The 20,250-nt window shown below is 43.0% G+C and overlaps 1 protein-coding gene across 9 annotated transcripts in view; it reads right to left on the bottom strand.

Moving 5' to 3' along the window:
* agap1 (ArfGAP with GTPase domain, ankyrin repeat and PH domain 1) overlaps positions 1-20,250 on the bottom strand; it is a 111,568-nt gene that overhangs the window by 47,945 nt on the left and 43,373 nt on the right. For all 9 annotated transcript variants that reach the window (XM_054796039.1, XM_054796030.1, XM_054796021.1 and 6 more), the window contains 3 exons: positions 14,746-14,901; positions 14,559-14,651; positions 29-133 (listed from right to left, as the gene is read on the bottom strand). In XM_054796039.1, the coding sequence (XP_054652014.1) occupies positions 29-133; positions 14,559-14,651; positions 14,746-14,901 (354 nt within the window). The remainder of the gene's footprint in view (positions 1-28; positions 134-14,558; positions 14,652-14,745; positions 14,902-20,250) is intronic.

The following is a 20,250-nucleotide window of genomic DNA, read 5'->3' as shown; positions in this document are numbered from 1 at the left end:
TGTGTGTGTGTGTGTGTGCATATCTCACATGAAGACTGGGGTGGTAGGTAAGCAGCCCATTGTCGCACAGAGTCACATACTTTTTCTTCCACTCCTTGTTGAGAGACTTGCCACTCCTCTTCAACAGCATACCCTGTAGACAACCATATAATAATTCAACACCATGAGTGCAGAAGCAGAACATACATGTGACACGTTACAATGTGGACAAAACCACCATATTCACATTTTGACATGTCAGATGCACATTTAATGATTAGTTTATACAAACAAAATATTTGATGTTTCTGTTTGTGATTGTCTTGTGTTCAATCAAGATGCTTATCGAGTCTGATTGCATTTAGCTTCCTAATCATGCAATTGTCTGTCTTGCCGTTCATAACTGCAGAGCCCTAACGAGCTTACAACATTCCAACATTTGGCAGTGTCATTTAATTGTCTGACTTCTTCCCTCTTCAGGCTTGTTAACGTTGCCGCTTCTCTGCTCGCCGCTCCTACGCACATCAGCCGCGGCTGACTGAGCACCGAGGCCGAGCAACCGCCGCCCACACTTCATTTGTGTCGGATTCATTAGGTGAGAGAGCACGAAGGTCGTGTAGATGGCGGGGAGAAAGGCATGGCGGGGGGAGGAGTGATGGGAGGGGGGTAATGGGAGGAGGCGGAGGCGGCGGCAGTGGCGGATAAAACTGTCCACTGATTAGCAATTAAAGCCGCGCTGCCACGCGTGTCACTTCACTGGACCTCAACAACATTAACACGCCAACACAGGGTATTAATAGAGTCCAGCCGTGATGGGGAGGGGGCAGTCAGCAGCACCACCCAAGGAGGAGGAGACGGGGAAGGGGAATGTAGTAAGGGCGATGGGTAGGTGTTCTGAATACTCAGCTTTACTTAAGACAACCAGTGGTTGAGGGAAGGAGCAGCAAGCCTGGGGTGACTGCCAGCGCCAGTGACAGCACTTTTGGCATAATTGGCATCCAACAGTGGTGTCATTAATTGCTAACAAGAACAAATTATAGTAGCGCCATGGGTAGCATGTCCGCCTCACAGACAGGAGATCGAGGATTCAAATCTCTGTTGGGAGTTTGCATGTTCTCACCATGCATGCACTGTTTTTTCTGCCGGGTACTCTGGCTTCCTCCCACAGTGCAAAAACAATCGTGTTAGGCTAAGTGGAGACTGACGACCAATCCAGCTATACTCCGCCTTTCACCCAAAGTCATCTGGCATAAGCTCCAGCTCACCTGTGACCCTAATGAGGACAAGCATTACACAAAATAGATGGGTGGAGGTATGTATACTCAGAATTGCTGCTTCCTCTGAAGCACCGCTGTTTACAGATGTTTCTAGTGGTTCCACTCGTACTAAATCAAGAGAAGGTAGACACTAAGTTCTCCGCCTGGCAGCAGGGGGATTGTTGTTTTCAGCGCTCAGAGGGTTCACAATAGTGGAGTGTTACATTGGATAAAACACAGTTTCACGTATTGCAACGAGACGTTACAGAGGTGAGACATGTGCCTCAAAGTAATAGTCAGAAACTGTTAGCCAGCAGCTAACATTTCTCACGCTGGTCTGTTCAAGTAGGTTTGAGACATGAGACATCAGCAGATTAATTTGAGCCATCTATCCTGGGCATGACATGCGATCAGTTTGCATGAGGGAAAGGCTAATTGAACGCCACATCGAGCCTCCTGATGGCTAATATTTTTCATTATGAACCCCCCTCCCCCACGGGTTCAGTGACACACGCGCCTTTGGGACTGGCTGGCAGTAATGATAGCACACAAGGTCTTTGCGTTGGGAAATAAATATGTCCTCAGATATACTCACTTGGCACTTCCCCACCCTATGAAGTATTGTGGCCTGGTGCTTAGGAAAAGGTCACTAGCTAGGGGGAGCTCAGGGAGGTTGACAGAGAGATGACGTCATTTGTTAACCGTCCAAAATGTCCAAAGGCGCTGGCGAGCATCATAACGGTGCTCAGGTAGGGAAAGCTGGAATGTGACTAAAGATTGAAAAGAAAAAAAGGTAGCTTGCAGACAGGAAGCTGACAGATGAGGTCATTCATTAGATGACACATCAGCCTCATACCTGAGGGTCATGCAGCAGTCACATGTCAGACATGGACAAGGACATGTTGGATGCCTTTGCTGTACGCCAGAAAACTGGGAAGTTTTCTGGCGTAATCTCAGACCTCTAAAGCAGGAAAGTGGAATGAAAAGAAGAGTTCGTACTCGCAGTCTGACAATGGCAGGACTCGGCGACGTAGTAAAACGTACATGATACTATTAAAGGGGTATTTGCTATACAATAGTGCGGGGAAAATATTTCATCCCCTGCTCATTGTGTAAGTTAAACCCCCAACAAAGATATGAACATGAACCAGAAAAAAAACATTACATAAATTACATTTTAGTCCATCCTTGTTACAGATTCTCTCCAAATCCTGAAGGTTTTGGCGTTGTAGTTGTTACAGCTCCCTACACAAATTTTCAATGGGATTAAGGTCCAGAGACTTTACACCGAACACCGAGTGGGCATCATGAAACCCTGGGTTACATTGGCATGAGATGGACGCCATTTATTGTTTGACTTTCCCTGATTCTGACTGCTTAGAGAAGAAGTCCAACGCAACGCATCAAAGACGGGGCACTTTGTTATTTCTACACTATTAATCTGGGGGTGTTTATTCATGTTGGCTGTGCACCCTTCTTTGCATTATATCATTGTGTTGCAAATGTTGCATTGAGCTGACCGCACTTGTTTTTAATGAAGTTAAGCCAAACTTTTGGTTTTCTTCTCTGTTGGTGCTCGCCAGTTTCTTCTTCATTGGTGTTTGCGGTTATTTCTTCAGGTCAGCGGACTGGGCATCAAAACTAGGAATCAAAATTTTAACATTTTTACGATCTCGGGAGAATCACAAGGTTTAGACCTGATCTCCGTCGATGCGCGATGCCAAGCTATAGTTACTCATAGTTTTCTTGGAGACTGTGATCACAACTACCTTGAGATCATCAACCAGCTCGTCATTTGTAATTCTGGGTGATTCCCTCACCTTTCTCAGAATCATCCTGATTCAATGAGATGAAATCTTGCATGGAGCTCCAAAATTGATTATTGTCTATTTCTTCCACTGATGAATGAGCGAGTGAGTCAGGGAAGCTGTCCTCATTCACATGCTCACCTCACTGTGCTGTATTTTGCGTGCATATTTACAGTATGTATGTTGCATGCAGGTTGTATGTTATATTATACAACAACTAATTCACACATACACTAGGCAAGGCTGAGCTGCCAAGGTGAGGTTGCTGCTCAAGGGCAGACATTGTTCTCAATTTCTGTCATTTGTTTAGCAGCAGTGTATGCATCTTTAGCCTTCTGGCACAGCCAAGTTCTTCTGAATGCACAATTGCCAACCCCACGGAGAACACTTCATCAGGTGATGTCCTCACCAAGCCTCTTATGTGTGCAGCAGTGAAGGAACGCTCCAGGTTTGCTAGAAATTAATCAACCACCCAATCACTCCATCAGCCCGATATTCCTCACACAATGGGCCCACCCTAGACTGTTTAGGGGTCCGACAGCCGATCCAAGAGGAGATACGGGGGCGCTCCATTTGTGAAAAAGAGGTGGACACACTCTCAGGAGAATGCTGAGATCTCTGAAGGGCCACAGCCCTTTTGTTTGTGGACATCCCCCAAGAGAAGGAAGCTAAATTGGAGGTGTCACCCTGAGACAGCAAAGTGGCGGGGTGACAGCGGGTGGGAGGGAAGCCGGACGCTGCCTCCTTTATCGCCACAGCCATTGCAAGTCATCCATCAGGCTCTCAGACAGCTAGTGTGTGGCTACATGGAGATTGCAGTCAGCGTGGCAAGACGGTAACAGTTCCAATCAGGTGGCCTGATATGTAAGAGCCTACACCTCATTGGATCAAACAGCAAAGGAAACTTTGTCCACTACTGTGAAAGTTTTATCGCTACAAATACAGAATAAACTATTGACATACAGGAGATGTGTAAAAAGTCAACTTTAAGGTTATTGCGGTTACAGCCGCCGTCTCAGTTTGATAGTGGACCAAACTGTCCGATGCAGACAGGAAGTTGAGAACAATACAAAGACCCTGAGGTCAGATGGTCATCATGTGACAAGCCCATGGCAAACAAAAACTTGAGCAGGCGCCACGGAGATGAGGCATAATGAGCCTGTGCTCCGTGTTTTAATTATTCCTCTGACTAAAATGGGAGCAACGCCCCCTGAAAAATCTAATTTGCAGGGGTGAGTGTGCGTGACAAAAATGTCATCATGGCCAAAATGGCTCCAAGCGGTGACAACCTTTCACAGGGAAATGATATTTATTGTATCCGGCGAAAGGCGGATAGTGTCACCCTCGTTAAAGCCTTGATAGCAGGTCTTTAATATTCACCATCTTAATTAGGGCCACAGTTAATTTCATTAAATTCTTTGGCTGCTAAATGAAGCAGATTATGAGACATATTTTATTGCCAAGCGTGAAATTACAGCCTGCAAGCCGCCAATGGCGGCTGAAACTAATGAATTACAGAGTAAATAACATCCGAATTAACCATGCAATTTAACTCCTGACAAAGCAGTCAGCGCCGAGGGGGGACGAGCAGACTTGTCAAAACCAGCCAGTCCGGCACTTGTCTGCAACCCTGAAAGCCAATTAAGAGTGCTAATCGCCTCCTAACAGGAAGTGCACCTCTGTCCCATGTTGGGAAGTGGAGAAGTCAAAGGTCAGGAAAACTATTAAGTCACTTGGAGAAGGCGGAGTTATGAGAATACCCCAGTCTAAACATGTCTTCCACTCTTAATGTTGAGGCCTTACTGGTTGGCAAACAAACACAGTACAGTTGCAGTCAGAAGTTTCCATGGACATAATTCTAGCTGGACATTTGATCACTCTTCTTGGTAGAAATGGTGGAGGTCATTGGTTGGTATCCTGGCACGGACACAGATGGCTTTTAACATAATCCACAAATGTACAGCAGCGTTGAAGCGGGGTCCTTGGGAAAGACATTTCAAAACATTAATGTTATCCCGCTTTACCCATCCTAAAACTACTTTTGATGTGTGTTTGGGATCATTACCCTGCTGGAACACCCAATTGTGTCCAAATTTGAAGAATTTGCCCATTTTGTGCAGCGCACCAGTACTATAAAAGCAAAACAGCCTCAGAGCATCATCTGACCACCGCCATGGCTAAAAGTTTGTAGAGTGTTCTTAGATTTAGAAGCCACACCCTTCACTCCCTCAAACATACTTCTTGTCAAAATAGGGCCAAATAGCTCAATCTTTGTCTGACCATCAAACTTCTGTCCAAAAAGGATTTGTGTTGATTGTCATGTGGATTTATTTATTTATTATTTATCTACACGAAAGCAAATTCTGTTGCTACTTGGCACCGTGTTTATAATTTCTCATCTGCTCTCTGTATAGGAGTGGAGTTCACAATTCCAATTCTTTTCAATTTTTTTAGACTTTGTGGCTATGTCTTATACACCAATCTAGAGCATCACAAACATGCTCAATAGGTGATGTGTCCGGTGAGTATGCTGGCCATACAAGAAACGGGATCTTTTCAGCTTCCAGGAATTGCATACAGATCCTTGCAACGTGGGGCTATGCATTATTATGCTGCCACTTGAGGTGATGGTCTAGGATTAATGGCACAACAATGGACTTTAACATCTCGTCACAGCATCTGTGTGCAATCAAAATGCGACCACTAAAATGCACCCGTGTTCACTACCTATACCATAACCCCACCGCCACCACCACTGGATCCACATCATTAACCGCTCACCCACACAGCGGCATACACGCTGCCTGCTAATATATGCCCTGTACAGTGGAAACTGGGGAGAGTACCTCTCCAAAGACGCCATCGAATGAGAGCATTTGCCCACTCAAGGCGGTTACGACGACGAACTGCAGTCAGGTCAAGACCCCGATGAAGATGACAAAGCATGCAGATGAGCTTCCCTGAGATGGTTTCTGACAGTTTGTGCAGAAATTCTTTGGTTCTCAAAATGTTAGACAAATTTGGGTCCTCATTAAGCAATAAACTTAATCTACACAAAAGTCAGCTCCTTCTCCTCAAATCTGCCTCCAAAAATATACTTGTCTTTTGTCCCTTTCAAATTCAAGACTCAAGAGTTTTATTGTCATATGCATAGTAAAACAGGTAGTTCTGCTACGCAATGAAATTCTTGTTCTGTTCATTTTCCCAAAAAAAGAAAGAAAACAAGAAAATGAATAAGAACATCAGAAACATAAATACCAATAAATTAAGCAGCAACAACAGAAGAGACATTAATACAAATAAATAAATAAATAAATAAATAAATAATAAAGTGCTATGAGTGTGTGCGTGTGTTGCGTGCAGCGTGTGTGAGTGTTTCGTTGAGAAGCCTGATGGCCTGTGGGTAAAAGCTGTTCGCCAGCCTTGTGGTCCTGGACTTGAAACTCCTGTAGCGTCTGCCTGACGGTAAGAGTGTGAATAATGAGTGTTGTGGATGTGTGCTGTCAAAGCCTTTCAAAGCACTTCATAACAATAGGAGTGAGTGCTGTAGGGCGATAGTCATTCAAGCAGGTCATGTTGCTCTTCTTGGGTACGGGCACTATGGTGGTGGACTTAAAGCAGGTCGGTACATATGTTTATGCAAGCGACAGGTTAAATATGTCAGCAAGCACATCAGCTAGCTCTGATGAGCAAACCCGTAGTGCGCGGCCTGAGATGTTATCTGGGCCTGCTGCCTTTCGTGGGTTTGTTTTGTTCAGAACCCTGCGCACATCAGCTGATGTCACCATGAGAGGTGAGTCCTGTGTGCCCACGCCCAGCCACCCTCTGTGCTCATCAGGAGTTTGGGCAAATATACAATAGGCGGATTTAAAGATTTCTAAGTCAATATCACTGATTTGATAAACCAACTGTTGCCCAAGAATTTCTCTCCTCTCTTGAAAAAGCTGCAAAGTAGAATTAGTAGGTGGTCTGGTCTCCTAGTAACCCAAAGAAGTGGCGTTAACTTCAATTTAAAGGGATAGTTAAATTTTTTGACATGAAGTTGTATGACACTCAGCAGTGTAGTGCATCAACAGTGATTTACCCTCCACTTCGTCCCGCTGTGATGCGAGAAGACCATGTAAACACTGTGGAACACATACACAACAATAGACAGGCGACAGCGCCCACTGATAAGACGCGTGAGAAAGTAACATTGGGGATTGTGCGGTCAGATTTTTTCGAGGCATTTTTGTGATGCAAATGTATTACTCTTTTGAAAGCATATTGTTTTGAGAAAAGCTTTTCTTAAATGGCCCCACCAATTAATTGGAACCACGTTCCTCATCACCGAAATCAGACTACAACTCGGCTCACGGGTTGGGACAACATGAGACAACTAAGGTTACTTGGGTTAGGTCACTCTTCTTTAATTTGTACAAGACACGGCCTTCAACAGTGTCAAGTGGTGCACATAACTCACTGTATCAAATTGAAGCTACACGTGTAATACGGCGGAAGCTCGTTCTTCTTAAGCCCCAGTTTTCTATAAAAACTGACTGGTTTTCGTACACTGTCTCGGTTATCGTACGGCCAAACAGTACGCCTAACGTTCGCTTACCGGCGTCGGATCGGAGTGGACAACGCAGTGATCTACCTGCTGCACAGATCACTGCTACACCTGGAGGACAGCGGGAGCGCTGTGAGGGTCATGTTTTTTTACTTCTCCAGTGCCTTCAACACCATCCAGCCGTCACTACTCAGAGTGAAGATGGAGAGTGTGGGAGTAGACAACACCTGACTGCATGGGTTATAGACTACCTCACCAACAGACCACAGTATGTGAGGCTCCGTCACTGTGTGTCTGACATGGTACTCTGCAGCACAGGTGCCCCTCAGGGTACGGTGCTCTCCCCTTTCCTCTTCACCCTCTACACCTTGGACTTCACACACAACTCCACACAGTGTCATATCCAGAAGTTCTCTGATGACACAGCCATTGTTGGTTGTGTTTCAGAGGGGAATGATCTGGAATACAGGACGGTCATCAGGGACTTTGTCAGCTGGAGTGAGCTTAACCAGCTGCAACTCAACACCAGCAAGACAAAGGAGATGATCATTAACTTCCAGAGGAAAACATCTCACTTTACACCGGTGAACATCCAGGGAGCGGACATAGAGTTGGTAGACAGTTACAAATTCCTGGGTGTTCACCTTAACAACAAACTGGACTGGTCCGTCAACACCCACGCCCTCTACAAGAAGGGCCAGAGTCGCCTCCACCTGCTGAGGAGACTGAGGTCCTTTGGTGTGTGCAGGACTCTTTTACGGACCTTTTATGACTCTGTGGTGGCCTCAGCCATCTTCTATGCTGTGGGCTGCTGGAGAGGGGGCAGCACGGAAAGGGACAGGAGCAGGATCAGTAGGCTGATCAGGAGAGCGAGCTCTGTCCTGGACGGTCCTTTGGACTCCGTGGAGGAAGTGGGGGAGAGAAGGATGTTGGCTAAGCTGACGTCCATCATGAACAACACCTCTCACCCGCTACATGACACTGTTGTTTCCCTGGGCAGCTCCTTCAGCAGCAGACTGTTACACCCACGGTGTAAGAAGGAGAGGTTCCACAGGTCCTTCATACCGACCGCTGTCAGGCTCTACAACACCTGCACCACCTGAACCATGTTGTAGTCACTATGCATCCTTTACACTGTACTCTTTACTTGCGTATCTTGCTTGCTTGCTGCTGTAACAAGTAAATTTCCCCGCTGTGGGATAAATAAAGTACATACAACAATGTGCCTTGTCATTCTGCAGAATTAAGTGCTCAAACAAAGCATCCACATTTGGTGACTCGAGTCTCTATAAACAATGAATGGTGGTTCTTTGAAAGTTGGGACACGATAGGCCGATTCTGGCCAGGGAATCCTTTACTTACATTTATTGTGTGTGCACATGTGGTTTCACACATGGAACGATCAACAACTCCATATCTGTATCCTTTCTTCCGCCTAATATGTACTGCACCCTGTGCTGATGAGGCAGACAGTTTGTGCTTTTACGGCTGCAAAATAACCCACCATCATGACCAACGATGACCATGACGGCAAAGAAAGTTGCAAAGTGCCAGAACTTTAATAGAAAAGGTGAGAAACACTCCTGAATTCAACAAGGAACTTGTTGCTAAGTACAAAGGTAGCATCTGGCACAATAGGACTGTAATGTACAGTAGTGTGAAAAAGTTTTTCCCCCTTCCTGATTTCTTCTTTTTTTTTTTGCATGTTTGTCAAACTAAAATGTTTCAGATCATCAAACAAATTTAAATCTTAGTCAATGATAACACAACTGAACACAAAATGCAGTTTTTAAATTAAACTTATTATTAAGGGAGAAAAAAATCCAAACCTACATGGCCCTGTGTGAAAAAGTGATTGCCCCCTTAACTTAATAACTGATTGGGCCACCCTTAGCAGCAACAACTGCAATCAAGCTTTTGAGATAACTTGCAATGAGTCTCTTACAGCGCTGTGGTAGAATTTTGGCTCACTCATCTTTGCAGAATTGTTGTAATTCAGTCAGGTTTTCCAGCATGAACTGCATTTTTAAGGTCATGCCATAGCATCTCAATAGGATTCATCTCAAGACTTTGACTTACTGTGGTTCGCTGGAGTCCCAATGCTTTAGAAATGGCTTCACAACCTTTTCCAAATTGATAGAGCTAAAATAATCTCAGTTATATTTTAACAGGGGGGCAATCACTTTTTCATACAAACATACATACATACATGTAGGTTTGGATTTTTTAAAATAAAAAGTTTCATTCAAAAACTGCATTTTGTGTTCAGTTGTTATGTCAGACTAATATTTAAATTTGTTTGATGATCTGAAACATAAGAAATCAGGATGGAGGTCAACACTTTTTCACACTGTACAGTCGTCCCTCGCTACATTGCAGTCCGAATATCGCTCCCTCACTATATTGCGTTTTTTTTTTTAAATTAATAAAATGATCACTGTTTTGTGGTTGACTATGGGATATTATCAGTCAAAAAATACTGAAAGACAAGCTATATGTAGTATTCTGGTCACTAGGCCTCACTAATGTTATGAGTTGGGCTGTCAAATTATTAAAAATTTTAAATCAAATTATTCAGTTTTCCAGTTAATTAATCATGATTAATCACCATTTGCAACTATGCATGAAAAATGCACTTTTTACTGTATTTTATGAACAAAAAGATAAATTACATTATGTATTTACACATATGTGTACAACTCCAAATGAACTGAACATTGAAATCATGCTACAACACGTCTGAAAATCAAAACACCAGTCTTTTTGCTGTGTTAATTACGCTAAAAAGTTTAACGTAATGTATTCAATAAATTATTTAACGCCTTTAACTTGCTATTTTTGACAGCTCTAGTTATGACACATGAAGTTAGATTACCTTTCACACTGCATGGAGACGAGCCGACATGCCATGGCTGAGATCGACTGGAAAAAAAAGGTTCTCCTCTCATTCCGTCTGTTATATTCTTGCTTATATTCTTGAGATTCTGTAGACTGCGCAATGTGATGTAAACGAAGAATAAGGAGTGTAAATGTGACTACTGAGGAGTTATTTCATGTCTTTATGGCTCTAATAATAATTTAAAAACCCGTATTTATAGTCATAAACTAATTTTCTATGCTCAGATTTTCTATGCTCTAGCTACAAAAATATTCACTTTATTAATATTGAATCCTACTTTGTGGAAATTTACTTATCGTGGTCGGGTCTGGAACCAATTAACCATGATACACGAGGGATGACTGTAAAGGTTTGTTTATATTTTTGTAACCAACATGTAATTGTGCACACAATTCTTGTTTTTTAATATCATTGCAGATGTATGTGGTACAGTCATTCCACCTTGGAAAAAGAATGAATGGGCCTAAAATGAATATGACAATCATGCTCATGATGAGTGATCTAAAATTTTGACCATAACTGTCCTTATTGTGCTACAGTTTCTTCGTTGTATGTGTGCAAGCTCTCTGGCCTGACGGCTGTAGATCATTGGCTACTGAACTCCTCGGTCAACTGCCTGATAGAGACTTGAGTCAGCCGTTCGCTGTCTCAGAGCCAATTAGCAACTAATTAGCAGCTTGGACCAGATGTGGAGGAGTAACCAACGCTAGATATGCATCTGCTAGATTCCAGAAAACGGGCAGCGCCTCCTTAAAGTGCTTGTGATACCAAAAACAGCAACAAAAAAATGCAAGTATACACTTAACGAAACATTTGTCATACAGCTGTCATCAGCGAGTAAAGGCCTATAAAATACGAGTGAAATGAAGTTCTGAATATCAAACCTCCCAGCAACTTTTGTGAACCACTGCCATCTTGGCTGTCTACGTCACGCAACCAGACTCATCAAAACACAGCTATAGACGCACAGCAAAACAAAAGAGAAATAATTAAAAAATGTACACATTGCTACTACATACATTAATACATTAGTTTATCAACATTTACAGAAGGCACTACTATGTACTATGGATCAGTTTTCAGAAGCCTTAGCCGCCTCCGCTTGTTGACAAAGCAGTTCACTGAGCATCTGATATAACACATAAAAAAGCCGGCCACAAAAGGTATGTTGATTGACTGGCAGTGATTGACACTGACAGATCTATACAATGATTGCAAGATACAAGATGAGTGAGCAGCGGTCCCTGTTCAGCTAGCCTTGACATTTGGAATGAAAACCCATATTACTATCTTAAGATAGACTTTATCTAGTAAAACATTTTGCACGTTTACTTGCATGCATTTTGCCACCGCATTGTCCTGCAATTTTCCGTGAAGATATGTGTCATTTATTTATAGCACGCATGAAAAGCGTGAAGACTAGTTTGAGCACTGTTTGCGTTTTGCTTACGCATAAATTACGCACTTGGCATGCAGTTCGTGACCGACGATGGTGCACATTGGCACAAAATGACCAGGATCCCGCACAACTTTTACACCTTGTCAAGTAATGTGTAAGTCTAGTGCACGACAATAGTACACGTGATGTGCATTGTTCCCGCGTGGGTATGCATTGTCATCATCACTGCCCGTATCCATGAAGCAGTCGTGGCATTATTTGGTCCCGCGTGACACCACGCCACAGCAGGTATCACCCCTAGCTTCATTAGTTCCTCTATTTGCAAGGAACGTACGAGATACTGAACTCCAGAGAAGAAGGTAATACAATAAAGAAAGGTTAAGTCTATATTTTCTCGCAGCTGCAGGTAGACAATCTGCAGAGAGCAAGAATGAGGCAATAAACTAGTGAAAAAAGAGACACTAACAGTGTGGGAGAGGGAATTGCTGACTAGAAGACATCACTTTGGGCATTATGATCATTTATTAAAAGAAAATTAGAAGGAAGATCCAAGAAGCTACAGAAAGTACTTGAGAAGTTAACCCAATCATGTGGATGAGACACACTGAGGCATGCTTTGACACGCACCGTCTGCATTGCTTGTACATGCAGTAAGTTGTGTTCACGTTGCATTCATGACGAGTTCGTGGAAATTATGCCTGCCAAAAATTTTTAACATTTCAAAATGTTCTTAAACATACTTCACACCTGTTAACAACCAATTTACTCATTGGTACGCCATTGCCACTCAAAATTGCATACCAGTGCGGGGGCAAAATGTGTGCAAGTGTAAATGAGGCTTTAGTGCCGCCTTGGCAAGCTTTTCAACGGTCAAACGTTTTACTTTTTGTTTGCGTAGTTCCATCTGCATCAGTGCTTGTGTTTGAGAAAAATAGTCGGGACATCTGATGGTAGAAGCAAGCTCCGGTAATACACATTCAGTCCCAACCTTTCCTTTATCTGAGGCACACTATCAAAACAACTGAAATGCGCTGAACATAATACCAAAGAATCCGATGTGGTGTATGGTGTCTTTTTGGATATATAACAGAAAATCAACCAAAAATGCGCCACAACAATAAAAAAACAATGTATTCCATGGTTAGTTTGGAGAGGAAGTGCTGACATTACTCCCTCTTCCTACTCCAGTCTTCAACAGCATTGTTTTTCCAGTGGCGACGAATGTAAAAAAGGGTAAATATGTCAACATTTGAGCACACATCTAACAGCGGGAATATTCCTTTCAATGTTATTTTTCACAGCAAAAATAGTAAAAAAAAAAAAAAGAAAAAAAAAAAGGAAAGCCTTAATTCAAAGTGTTTTTCCCTGGTTGTTAGTCACAATCAAAAATGTGACATTGCTGTGACACGTGACTTTATCCCCCAAGACTGTGCTGTGGACAGACAGGCATGTTTTAAAAGGTAAATACAGTATATAATATGTGCACGGGACCAATTAGGTCAGGTTGTTCTTGTTGCCGTGACTCGACCATCGCATGCTTAGTTTTAATGAGTGCGCTACTCACAAAAATGCTGTCTTTAAGAAGAGGCGGGCTGAACTAGCATCACCTCGAGTGGCTGAGAGTTGCTCTAATGAGATCACGAGTGTCAACCCAGTGGCATACAAGTGACCATGCACATGCACACACAGGTAAGATGAACAAAGATCAAACCCTGATAAATACTCAATGTCCAACTGATTTCGGCTTTAATCTTTATGACTGACAGCCCCTATGAGGGGGTCAACTTCCTGCCGTGTAGTTTGAGCTCTCAGGCGAACACACAACAGGACGTGAAGACAAGAAGCAGAGATCATAAGATGAAGAGGACACTTTCGTTTCTATGTGATGATGGCACACACATGACCAGCTCACCATTCCAGTGTGACCTTTGTTTGAAACTCCACAACAGCTAAACTATCGGCAAAAAATAATAAAGATTTCCCATCCTCTTCAAAAAACATTCAAGGGTACTCCAACTGCTCTCCAACTGAATTAATACCAACAAAAATCTTGACTCCACCCACAGAGATGCATTTACATCACAGAAGAGGAAGAGGCAGGGTTTTGAAGTTGCTGGCGCGCACACGGAGGCAATTAATGGTGCCTCTGCTGTGGCATCTCGCTGTCGCCTGCGCTTTCTCCTGGTGAGACAGCCCCTAATCAGAGATGCGATTTGTTCATTAAGAGATTACAAACGAGGCTGCTGCATCGACACAAGGGTCATGATTAGCGCTCACTAATTGCCTGATATGCTTGTCGGGAGGAGCCCTGCTGGATCACCCACTGCTGCTGCGGCACATTTGCCGCAAATTAAGAGCCAATTCAGACGCTCTCCTCGCTGTCACAGCAGGTTGCTCGCCCTCCCTTTCCTTTCGGTCCTTTATTTCTTTAAAACGCTGCTGCGCCTGCCAAAGTGCGCGGCAGCAGATGAGAGAGCAAACGCAAAGGAAGCAGCTTGAAGGTACGGAGATGGCGTGAAGTGGGCAATGAAGTAGGTGAACAGAGGGATGGGAGGAGTAAGTCTCCTAATGATCCGGTTGGAGGACCCGAGAGAGATCCTGGTGCTTTAATTGATGTCAAGCGTGTGATTTCACTCTTAATGAAAAACGAGCAGACAGGAAGTTTTACCTGTTTTATGGGAATGGCTCGCCCGCTGCCGATGCTGTCGGCTCGGGCCTCCAGACCTTTTTTATCCTTGTCCGTCTCACTGGCCTTCCTTGACTGTGGAAGGGATGCAGGATAATCAGGTTTTACGGAAAAATCCAGAATGAGGTCATCACAAACTGCTAAACACACACACTCTTGATGAACTTACGGTGAACAGGTTGGAGCGGCGCTTGGACTGCTTGCGGACGGGCGTGGGCGTGTTGGTGGTCTGCGGGACATCGATGCGAAGCTCTTTCTGGCTGGTGCTCGGAGTGGACGGCACCGATGACGAGTAGTCACTCAAACCGCCGCCACCATTCGTTGTCTGACGTGAAGAAGGAACAAAAAGAAATTCAGGAAGTGTGAAAATCAAATGCAGTTTGAGTAGGTGTTGGCAGTAAAGCATAGCAATATGGCCATATTTGGTATGGTGCACATTTCTTGGCATTGCCAGTGTAAAAGGGAACCGCATATGTGACCCAAACCATCCCACCATTTAGCCCTGCATTGAGGTTCCACCTACAGTTGTAGCGTTACAGTAGAAAGTAAAAACAGAAAGCAAAGAAAACAAAAGGGAACATTTAAGATATACCTTGGCTTATGATGGAGAGAGGAAATCACACCAGTTGTGTCATTTGTTTACATATACACAAGGGGTGCAACAATACCGAAAATTCGTATTTGATATTTTTTTCAATACAAAAAAGACATTTTTATGCCTTTTTTGTAAACTTGCATTTTATTGAAATTAGCAAGATTTGTTTCAACTCAAAAGTACAGTTTTTACATTTAATGTACCTGGTGCAGCTTTACTTGCCTTATTTTGTTGCTGTATATACTGTTAAATCCATATAAAATATTAAAATAAATTGAGTAATTCACAATTTAATAAATAAATTCATTTAATAATAAATTAATAAATAAAGATAATTGCACAGAATTCATCAATACTGATGAATACTGTTCATAGATTCAATAGTATTTCAATCAAACTACATAGCGTTCATTATTTCCACAGTTCCTGTAGATTCAAGATTCAAGACTTTTATTGTCATATGCACAGTAAAACAGGTAGTTCTGCTATGCAATGAAATTCTTGTTCTGTTCATTCTCCCCCAAAAAAAGAGAAAAACACAAGAAAATGAATAAGAACATCAGAAACATATATACCAATAAATTAAGCAACAACAACAGAAGAGACATTAATACAAACAAACAAACAAACAAACAAAAACAAATAAAGTGCTATGAGTGTGTGCGTGTGTTGCATGCGGCGTGTGTGACTGCTTCGTTGAGAAGCCTGATGGTCTGTGGGTAAAAGCTCTTCGCCAGTCTTGTAGTCCTGGACTTCAAACTCCTGTAGCGTCTGCCTGACGGTAGGAGTGTGAATAATGAGCGTTGTGGATGTGTGCTGTCCTTGATGAGGTCGTGTGTTCTGCCTAGGACTCTAAATTTATAAATGTCTTGCAGTGAGGGGAGGGCTGCCCCAACAATGTTCTGTGAGGTCTTGATCACCCACTGGAGTGCCTTCCTATCACGTGTTGTACAGTTACCGTACCAAACAGTGACGGAGGCGGTAAGGACACTTTCGATAGTGCATCTGTAGAAGCAACTCAGGATTGTGGTGGACATGCCAAATTTCCTCAGTCTCCTCAGGAAGTACAGTCTCCTTTGGGACTTCTTGATGATTTGTTGGGTGTTGTGAGACCAGGTGAGGTCCTCGCTGATGTGTGTGCCAAGGAACTTGAAGGTTTTCACCCTCTCCACCTCAGTCTCATCAATAAACAGGGGTCTATGCGGCTCCTTTTCCCTTGTTCTTGGGTCAATGATCATCTCTTTCGTCTTATCTGTATTGAGAAGGAGATTGTTATCACGACAACAAGCTATGAGGTCCGCCACCTCTCTTCTGTATGATGTTTCAACACCACCAGTGATCAGTCCGATGACCGTAGTGTCATCCGCAAATTTAATGATGCTGGTGTTGTTCTGGGAGGCCACGCAATCATAGGTGAAGAGCGTGTAGAGGAGCGGACTCAGCACACACCCCTGTGGGGTCCCAGTGCTCACAATTCTTGAGCTGGATGTGCGATTGTGGAGTCTGACTGACTGGGGCCTGCCTGTTAGAAAGTTAAACACCCAGTTACAGAGGGGGGGAGACAGGCCAAGTGTGAGGAGCTTATCTGTGAGTTTGACTGTATTAAAAGCAGAGATATAGTCTATAAATTGCATTCTGACATATGTGTCCTGGCCCTGTAGGTGAGAAAGGGCTGTGTGGATGGCAGTGTTGACTGCATCATCTGTGGATCGGTTCTGGCGATATGCAAACTGTAGAGGGTCCACAGTGGCCGGGATGCTCTTTTTGATGTGGGTCATGACTATCCTTTCAAAGCACTTCATAACAATAGGAGTGAGTGCTATAGGGCGATAGTCATTCAAGCAGGTCACACTCTGATGAGCAAACCCGAAGTGCACGGCCTGAGGTCAAAAGCGGTCTGTACACATCCAGCTTGGTATTAAACATTACTATTAGGGGTGTAAAGATTAATCGATACATGGATGCATCAATTTATATTCTTAAAATCCAACTACATCCATCTGTGTCCAGCAAAGTTTCCATTTAGGATGAGATATATCGATCTAACATCGTTTAAAAGGTACCGTATTTTCACGACTATAAGGCGCACTGAAAAGTCTTAAAGTTTGTCCAAAATGGACGGAGTGCCTTATAATGCGGCGCACCTTATGTGTGTACCGAGTTTCAAAATCTGTAAGTGTTGCTGTGTGACTTTTGTGAGCGCTCCGCAAGGACTACCGTGGCGCAGCAACTTCCAGCAAATTACAAGGAAAGCTGGCCATCTTCCGCTTCTACTGCAGTAAAAACATTGCAGATAAACACATCCAGCCCAACTACATCACCAACATGGACGACGTGCCGCTCACTTTCGACATCCCGGTGAACCACACTGTAGAGAAGAAGGGGACCAGCACGGTAGCGATGCACACAACGGGGCACAATAAGTCGGCTTTTACTGTTGTGCTTGGTTGCCATGGTAATGGACAGAAACTGTCACCTGTGGTGATTTTTAAGAGGAAGACGCTGCCTAAAGAAAGGTTTCCAGCCGGACCAATCAAAAGCGCTGGAAGGACGAGGAGAAAATGGCTGAGTGGCTGAGTGACGTGTACGGAAAGAGACCGGATGTTTTTTTCCCACGCGTCACCGTCCCTGTGTATCTGACTCCATGCGTGCCCATCTGAACAGCCGCTGTGAAAAACCAAGTGCAGCAAATGAACTCGGAGCTTGCCATCATTCCGGAAGGCTTGACAAAGGAACTCCAACCGCTGGACATCGGTGTAAACACGGCATTTAAAGTGAAGTTACGAGCGGCGTGGGAGCGATGGATGACAGCTAGCGAACACAGCTTCAGTAAGACTGGGAGGCAGCGCCGGTCAAGTTACGCCACAATTTGTGAATGGATTGTGGATGCTAGGGCGTGTCTCATGCACTGTTGTTCGAGCTTTCGCAAAAGCCAGCATCATTTCTGAGGCGCCGCATGGCAACGAGACTGACTCTGACAATGACGACAGAGAAGCTGGCGTGTTTGATGGAGAACTTGCCCCGCTGTTCATTTGGGATACAGAAGATGAGGACTTTGATGGATTTGTGGATGAGGATTGATCAAAAATAATGTGAGTACATTGTTAAATACTTCAATAAAGTACAACCCAACTCAGTTTTGCTCCCGCTGCCTTTTTAAAACATACAATAGCATGCATGCTAGGGTATTGTCGCGTCGATGGGAGCACTTCCTGTTCCCCAGCGTGCTTTGCGGTAGTGTTTTGGCGCAAATGCTCTTAAAGTTACATGTTTGAGCTACATCGTTGTTAGTTATTGTTCTGCAAAAATACTGTAGCGGTAGTGTCTTGTCGTGGCTGTGTGATGTTTTTAGTTGTGCACCATGACTGAGACTGTTGTGTTGAGGGATGACCTTCCTGATTTCAAGTGGGTTTGATAAACTGAATGAGAATTCTGATCATAATCTGTCCAAAGAAATAAAGCACTGTCGCTTCCTCATTGACTTCTGAGCGACACGGTATGTTTTAATGCATACCTGCGACCAATAATACGGTGCGCCTTATGTGTGTGTTAAATACAGAAATAGCACCTGTAACTGAGACTGTGCCTTTTAGTACGTTTAATTCCTTATGGTCGTGAAAATACTGTAATCAATCAGTTGAATCAATACTAGGAAATAAAGCATTGGATTTAAGCACGGCAGGCTTTATGGATGTGTGTCTTTTTTAACGTTAAACTCGTGCAACAGTTTGATTTGGCATAAGTTGATTATTCATGCCTGCAGAGTGGGGCGCACGAATGACATAATGTAAAGGCGACTGTTGTGGTTGCCAAAGGTTGTGTGTGGTTGGCACACTGAATAAACAGAGCAGACACATCCTCTCCAAAGAGCAGAAGTTTGAGTTGTTTGTCCTGTAAAGAGTGACTCTAGACGGCGTACACCACGAACGCGAGACTCAATTCAGTCTGCCTGTGATGTCATCGCCACGCCTTATACTGGATTTATACTTGTGTACTTTATATTTAAATAGTGTTGGACCACATCAAGTTACATCGAAAGTTAAGTCCAACTTTAAGCCTTACAAACTCATGGACAAGATAGAAAGGTATGTATTTTATAAATTCACTTTAATACCTATCTGCAGATGAAATTTAGTTAAAATATGATGGTGAAAAATATGTTAATTTTGCCCCGGAATTACTGTGCACATCAATTTGTAGTGTGGCGTGTGTCGTGAGGCCTACACGAAATGACACTTGATTTTCTTCCCTGGACTTTCAAAAAAATGTAAATGGCTACACTGTTGACTTTTAAAACAAATATCATCACCTACGTTATTATATATTTTGTAGTACGTTTGTACTTCCAAGGTCCGTGGATTGATGACACCTTTTGTCTTAACTCAATGTTAAAGCAATGGGAACCAAAGGCACTATTTCCCGATATGCAATTTGCTGTAACTTCTGATGTAATACTTGGGGTAGAGAAGTGAATGAGTCCAAGTCATGTAGATCAGACAAAATTAATCACAGACTTGATTTAATTCAACCAGTTAATTCATTCATTGTTAATTCACCCTGAAGTGTTGGTTGCACTTTATTCACACAGAATGTGAATGCATTTGCCATTAAATGTTGTTTACTTGTTTGTTTATATCCATAATTAATTTATACCTGATTCCCTTACAAATAGCCACTGTAATCTTGGAAACTTCACCTGCACTGTCCAGTATCCAGGTATTTATTTTGGAATTTTTGACTAAAAAGTCAATGAATCAATTTAAAGTTACCAAATCGTTTCGGATTGTATCGTTCCAAATGAACCAATATCGTCCTTGAACCATATCGGCAACCACGAATCGTGATACGAATCGAGTTGTTATTAAAATGAATCGTTAAATTCCTAATTACGTCGATAAAATAAACTAAAACAACAACAGCCAAAGTCAAGGCAACACATAAAAAAACACTTAACATATTAAAGGAAAAACTACTTTTGCGTCATAGATGACACATTATAGTATTATTATTAGTACTATGACGAGCTACATTTAAACTTTTTTCAATTTTTGGATTATATTTTTACAAACGAGCTGCTGA

Source organism: Dunckerocampus dactyliophorus, chromosome 1 (assembly GCF_027744805.1).
Source record: "Dunckerocampus dactyliophorus isolate RoL2022-P2 chromosome 1, RoL_Ddac_1.1, whole genome shotgun sequence".
Lineage (NCBI taxonomy): Eukaryota > Metazoa > Chordata > Actinopteri > Syngnathiformes > Syngnathidae > Dunckerocampus > Dunckerocampus dactyliophorus.
This window is presented reverse-complemented; position numbering and strand designations above follow the sequence as displayed.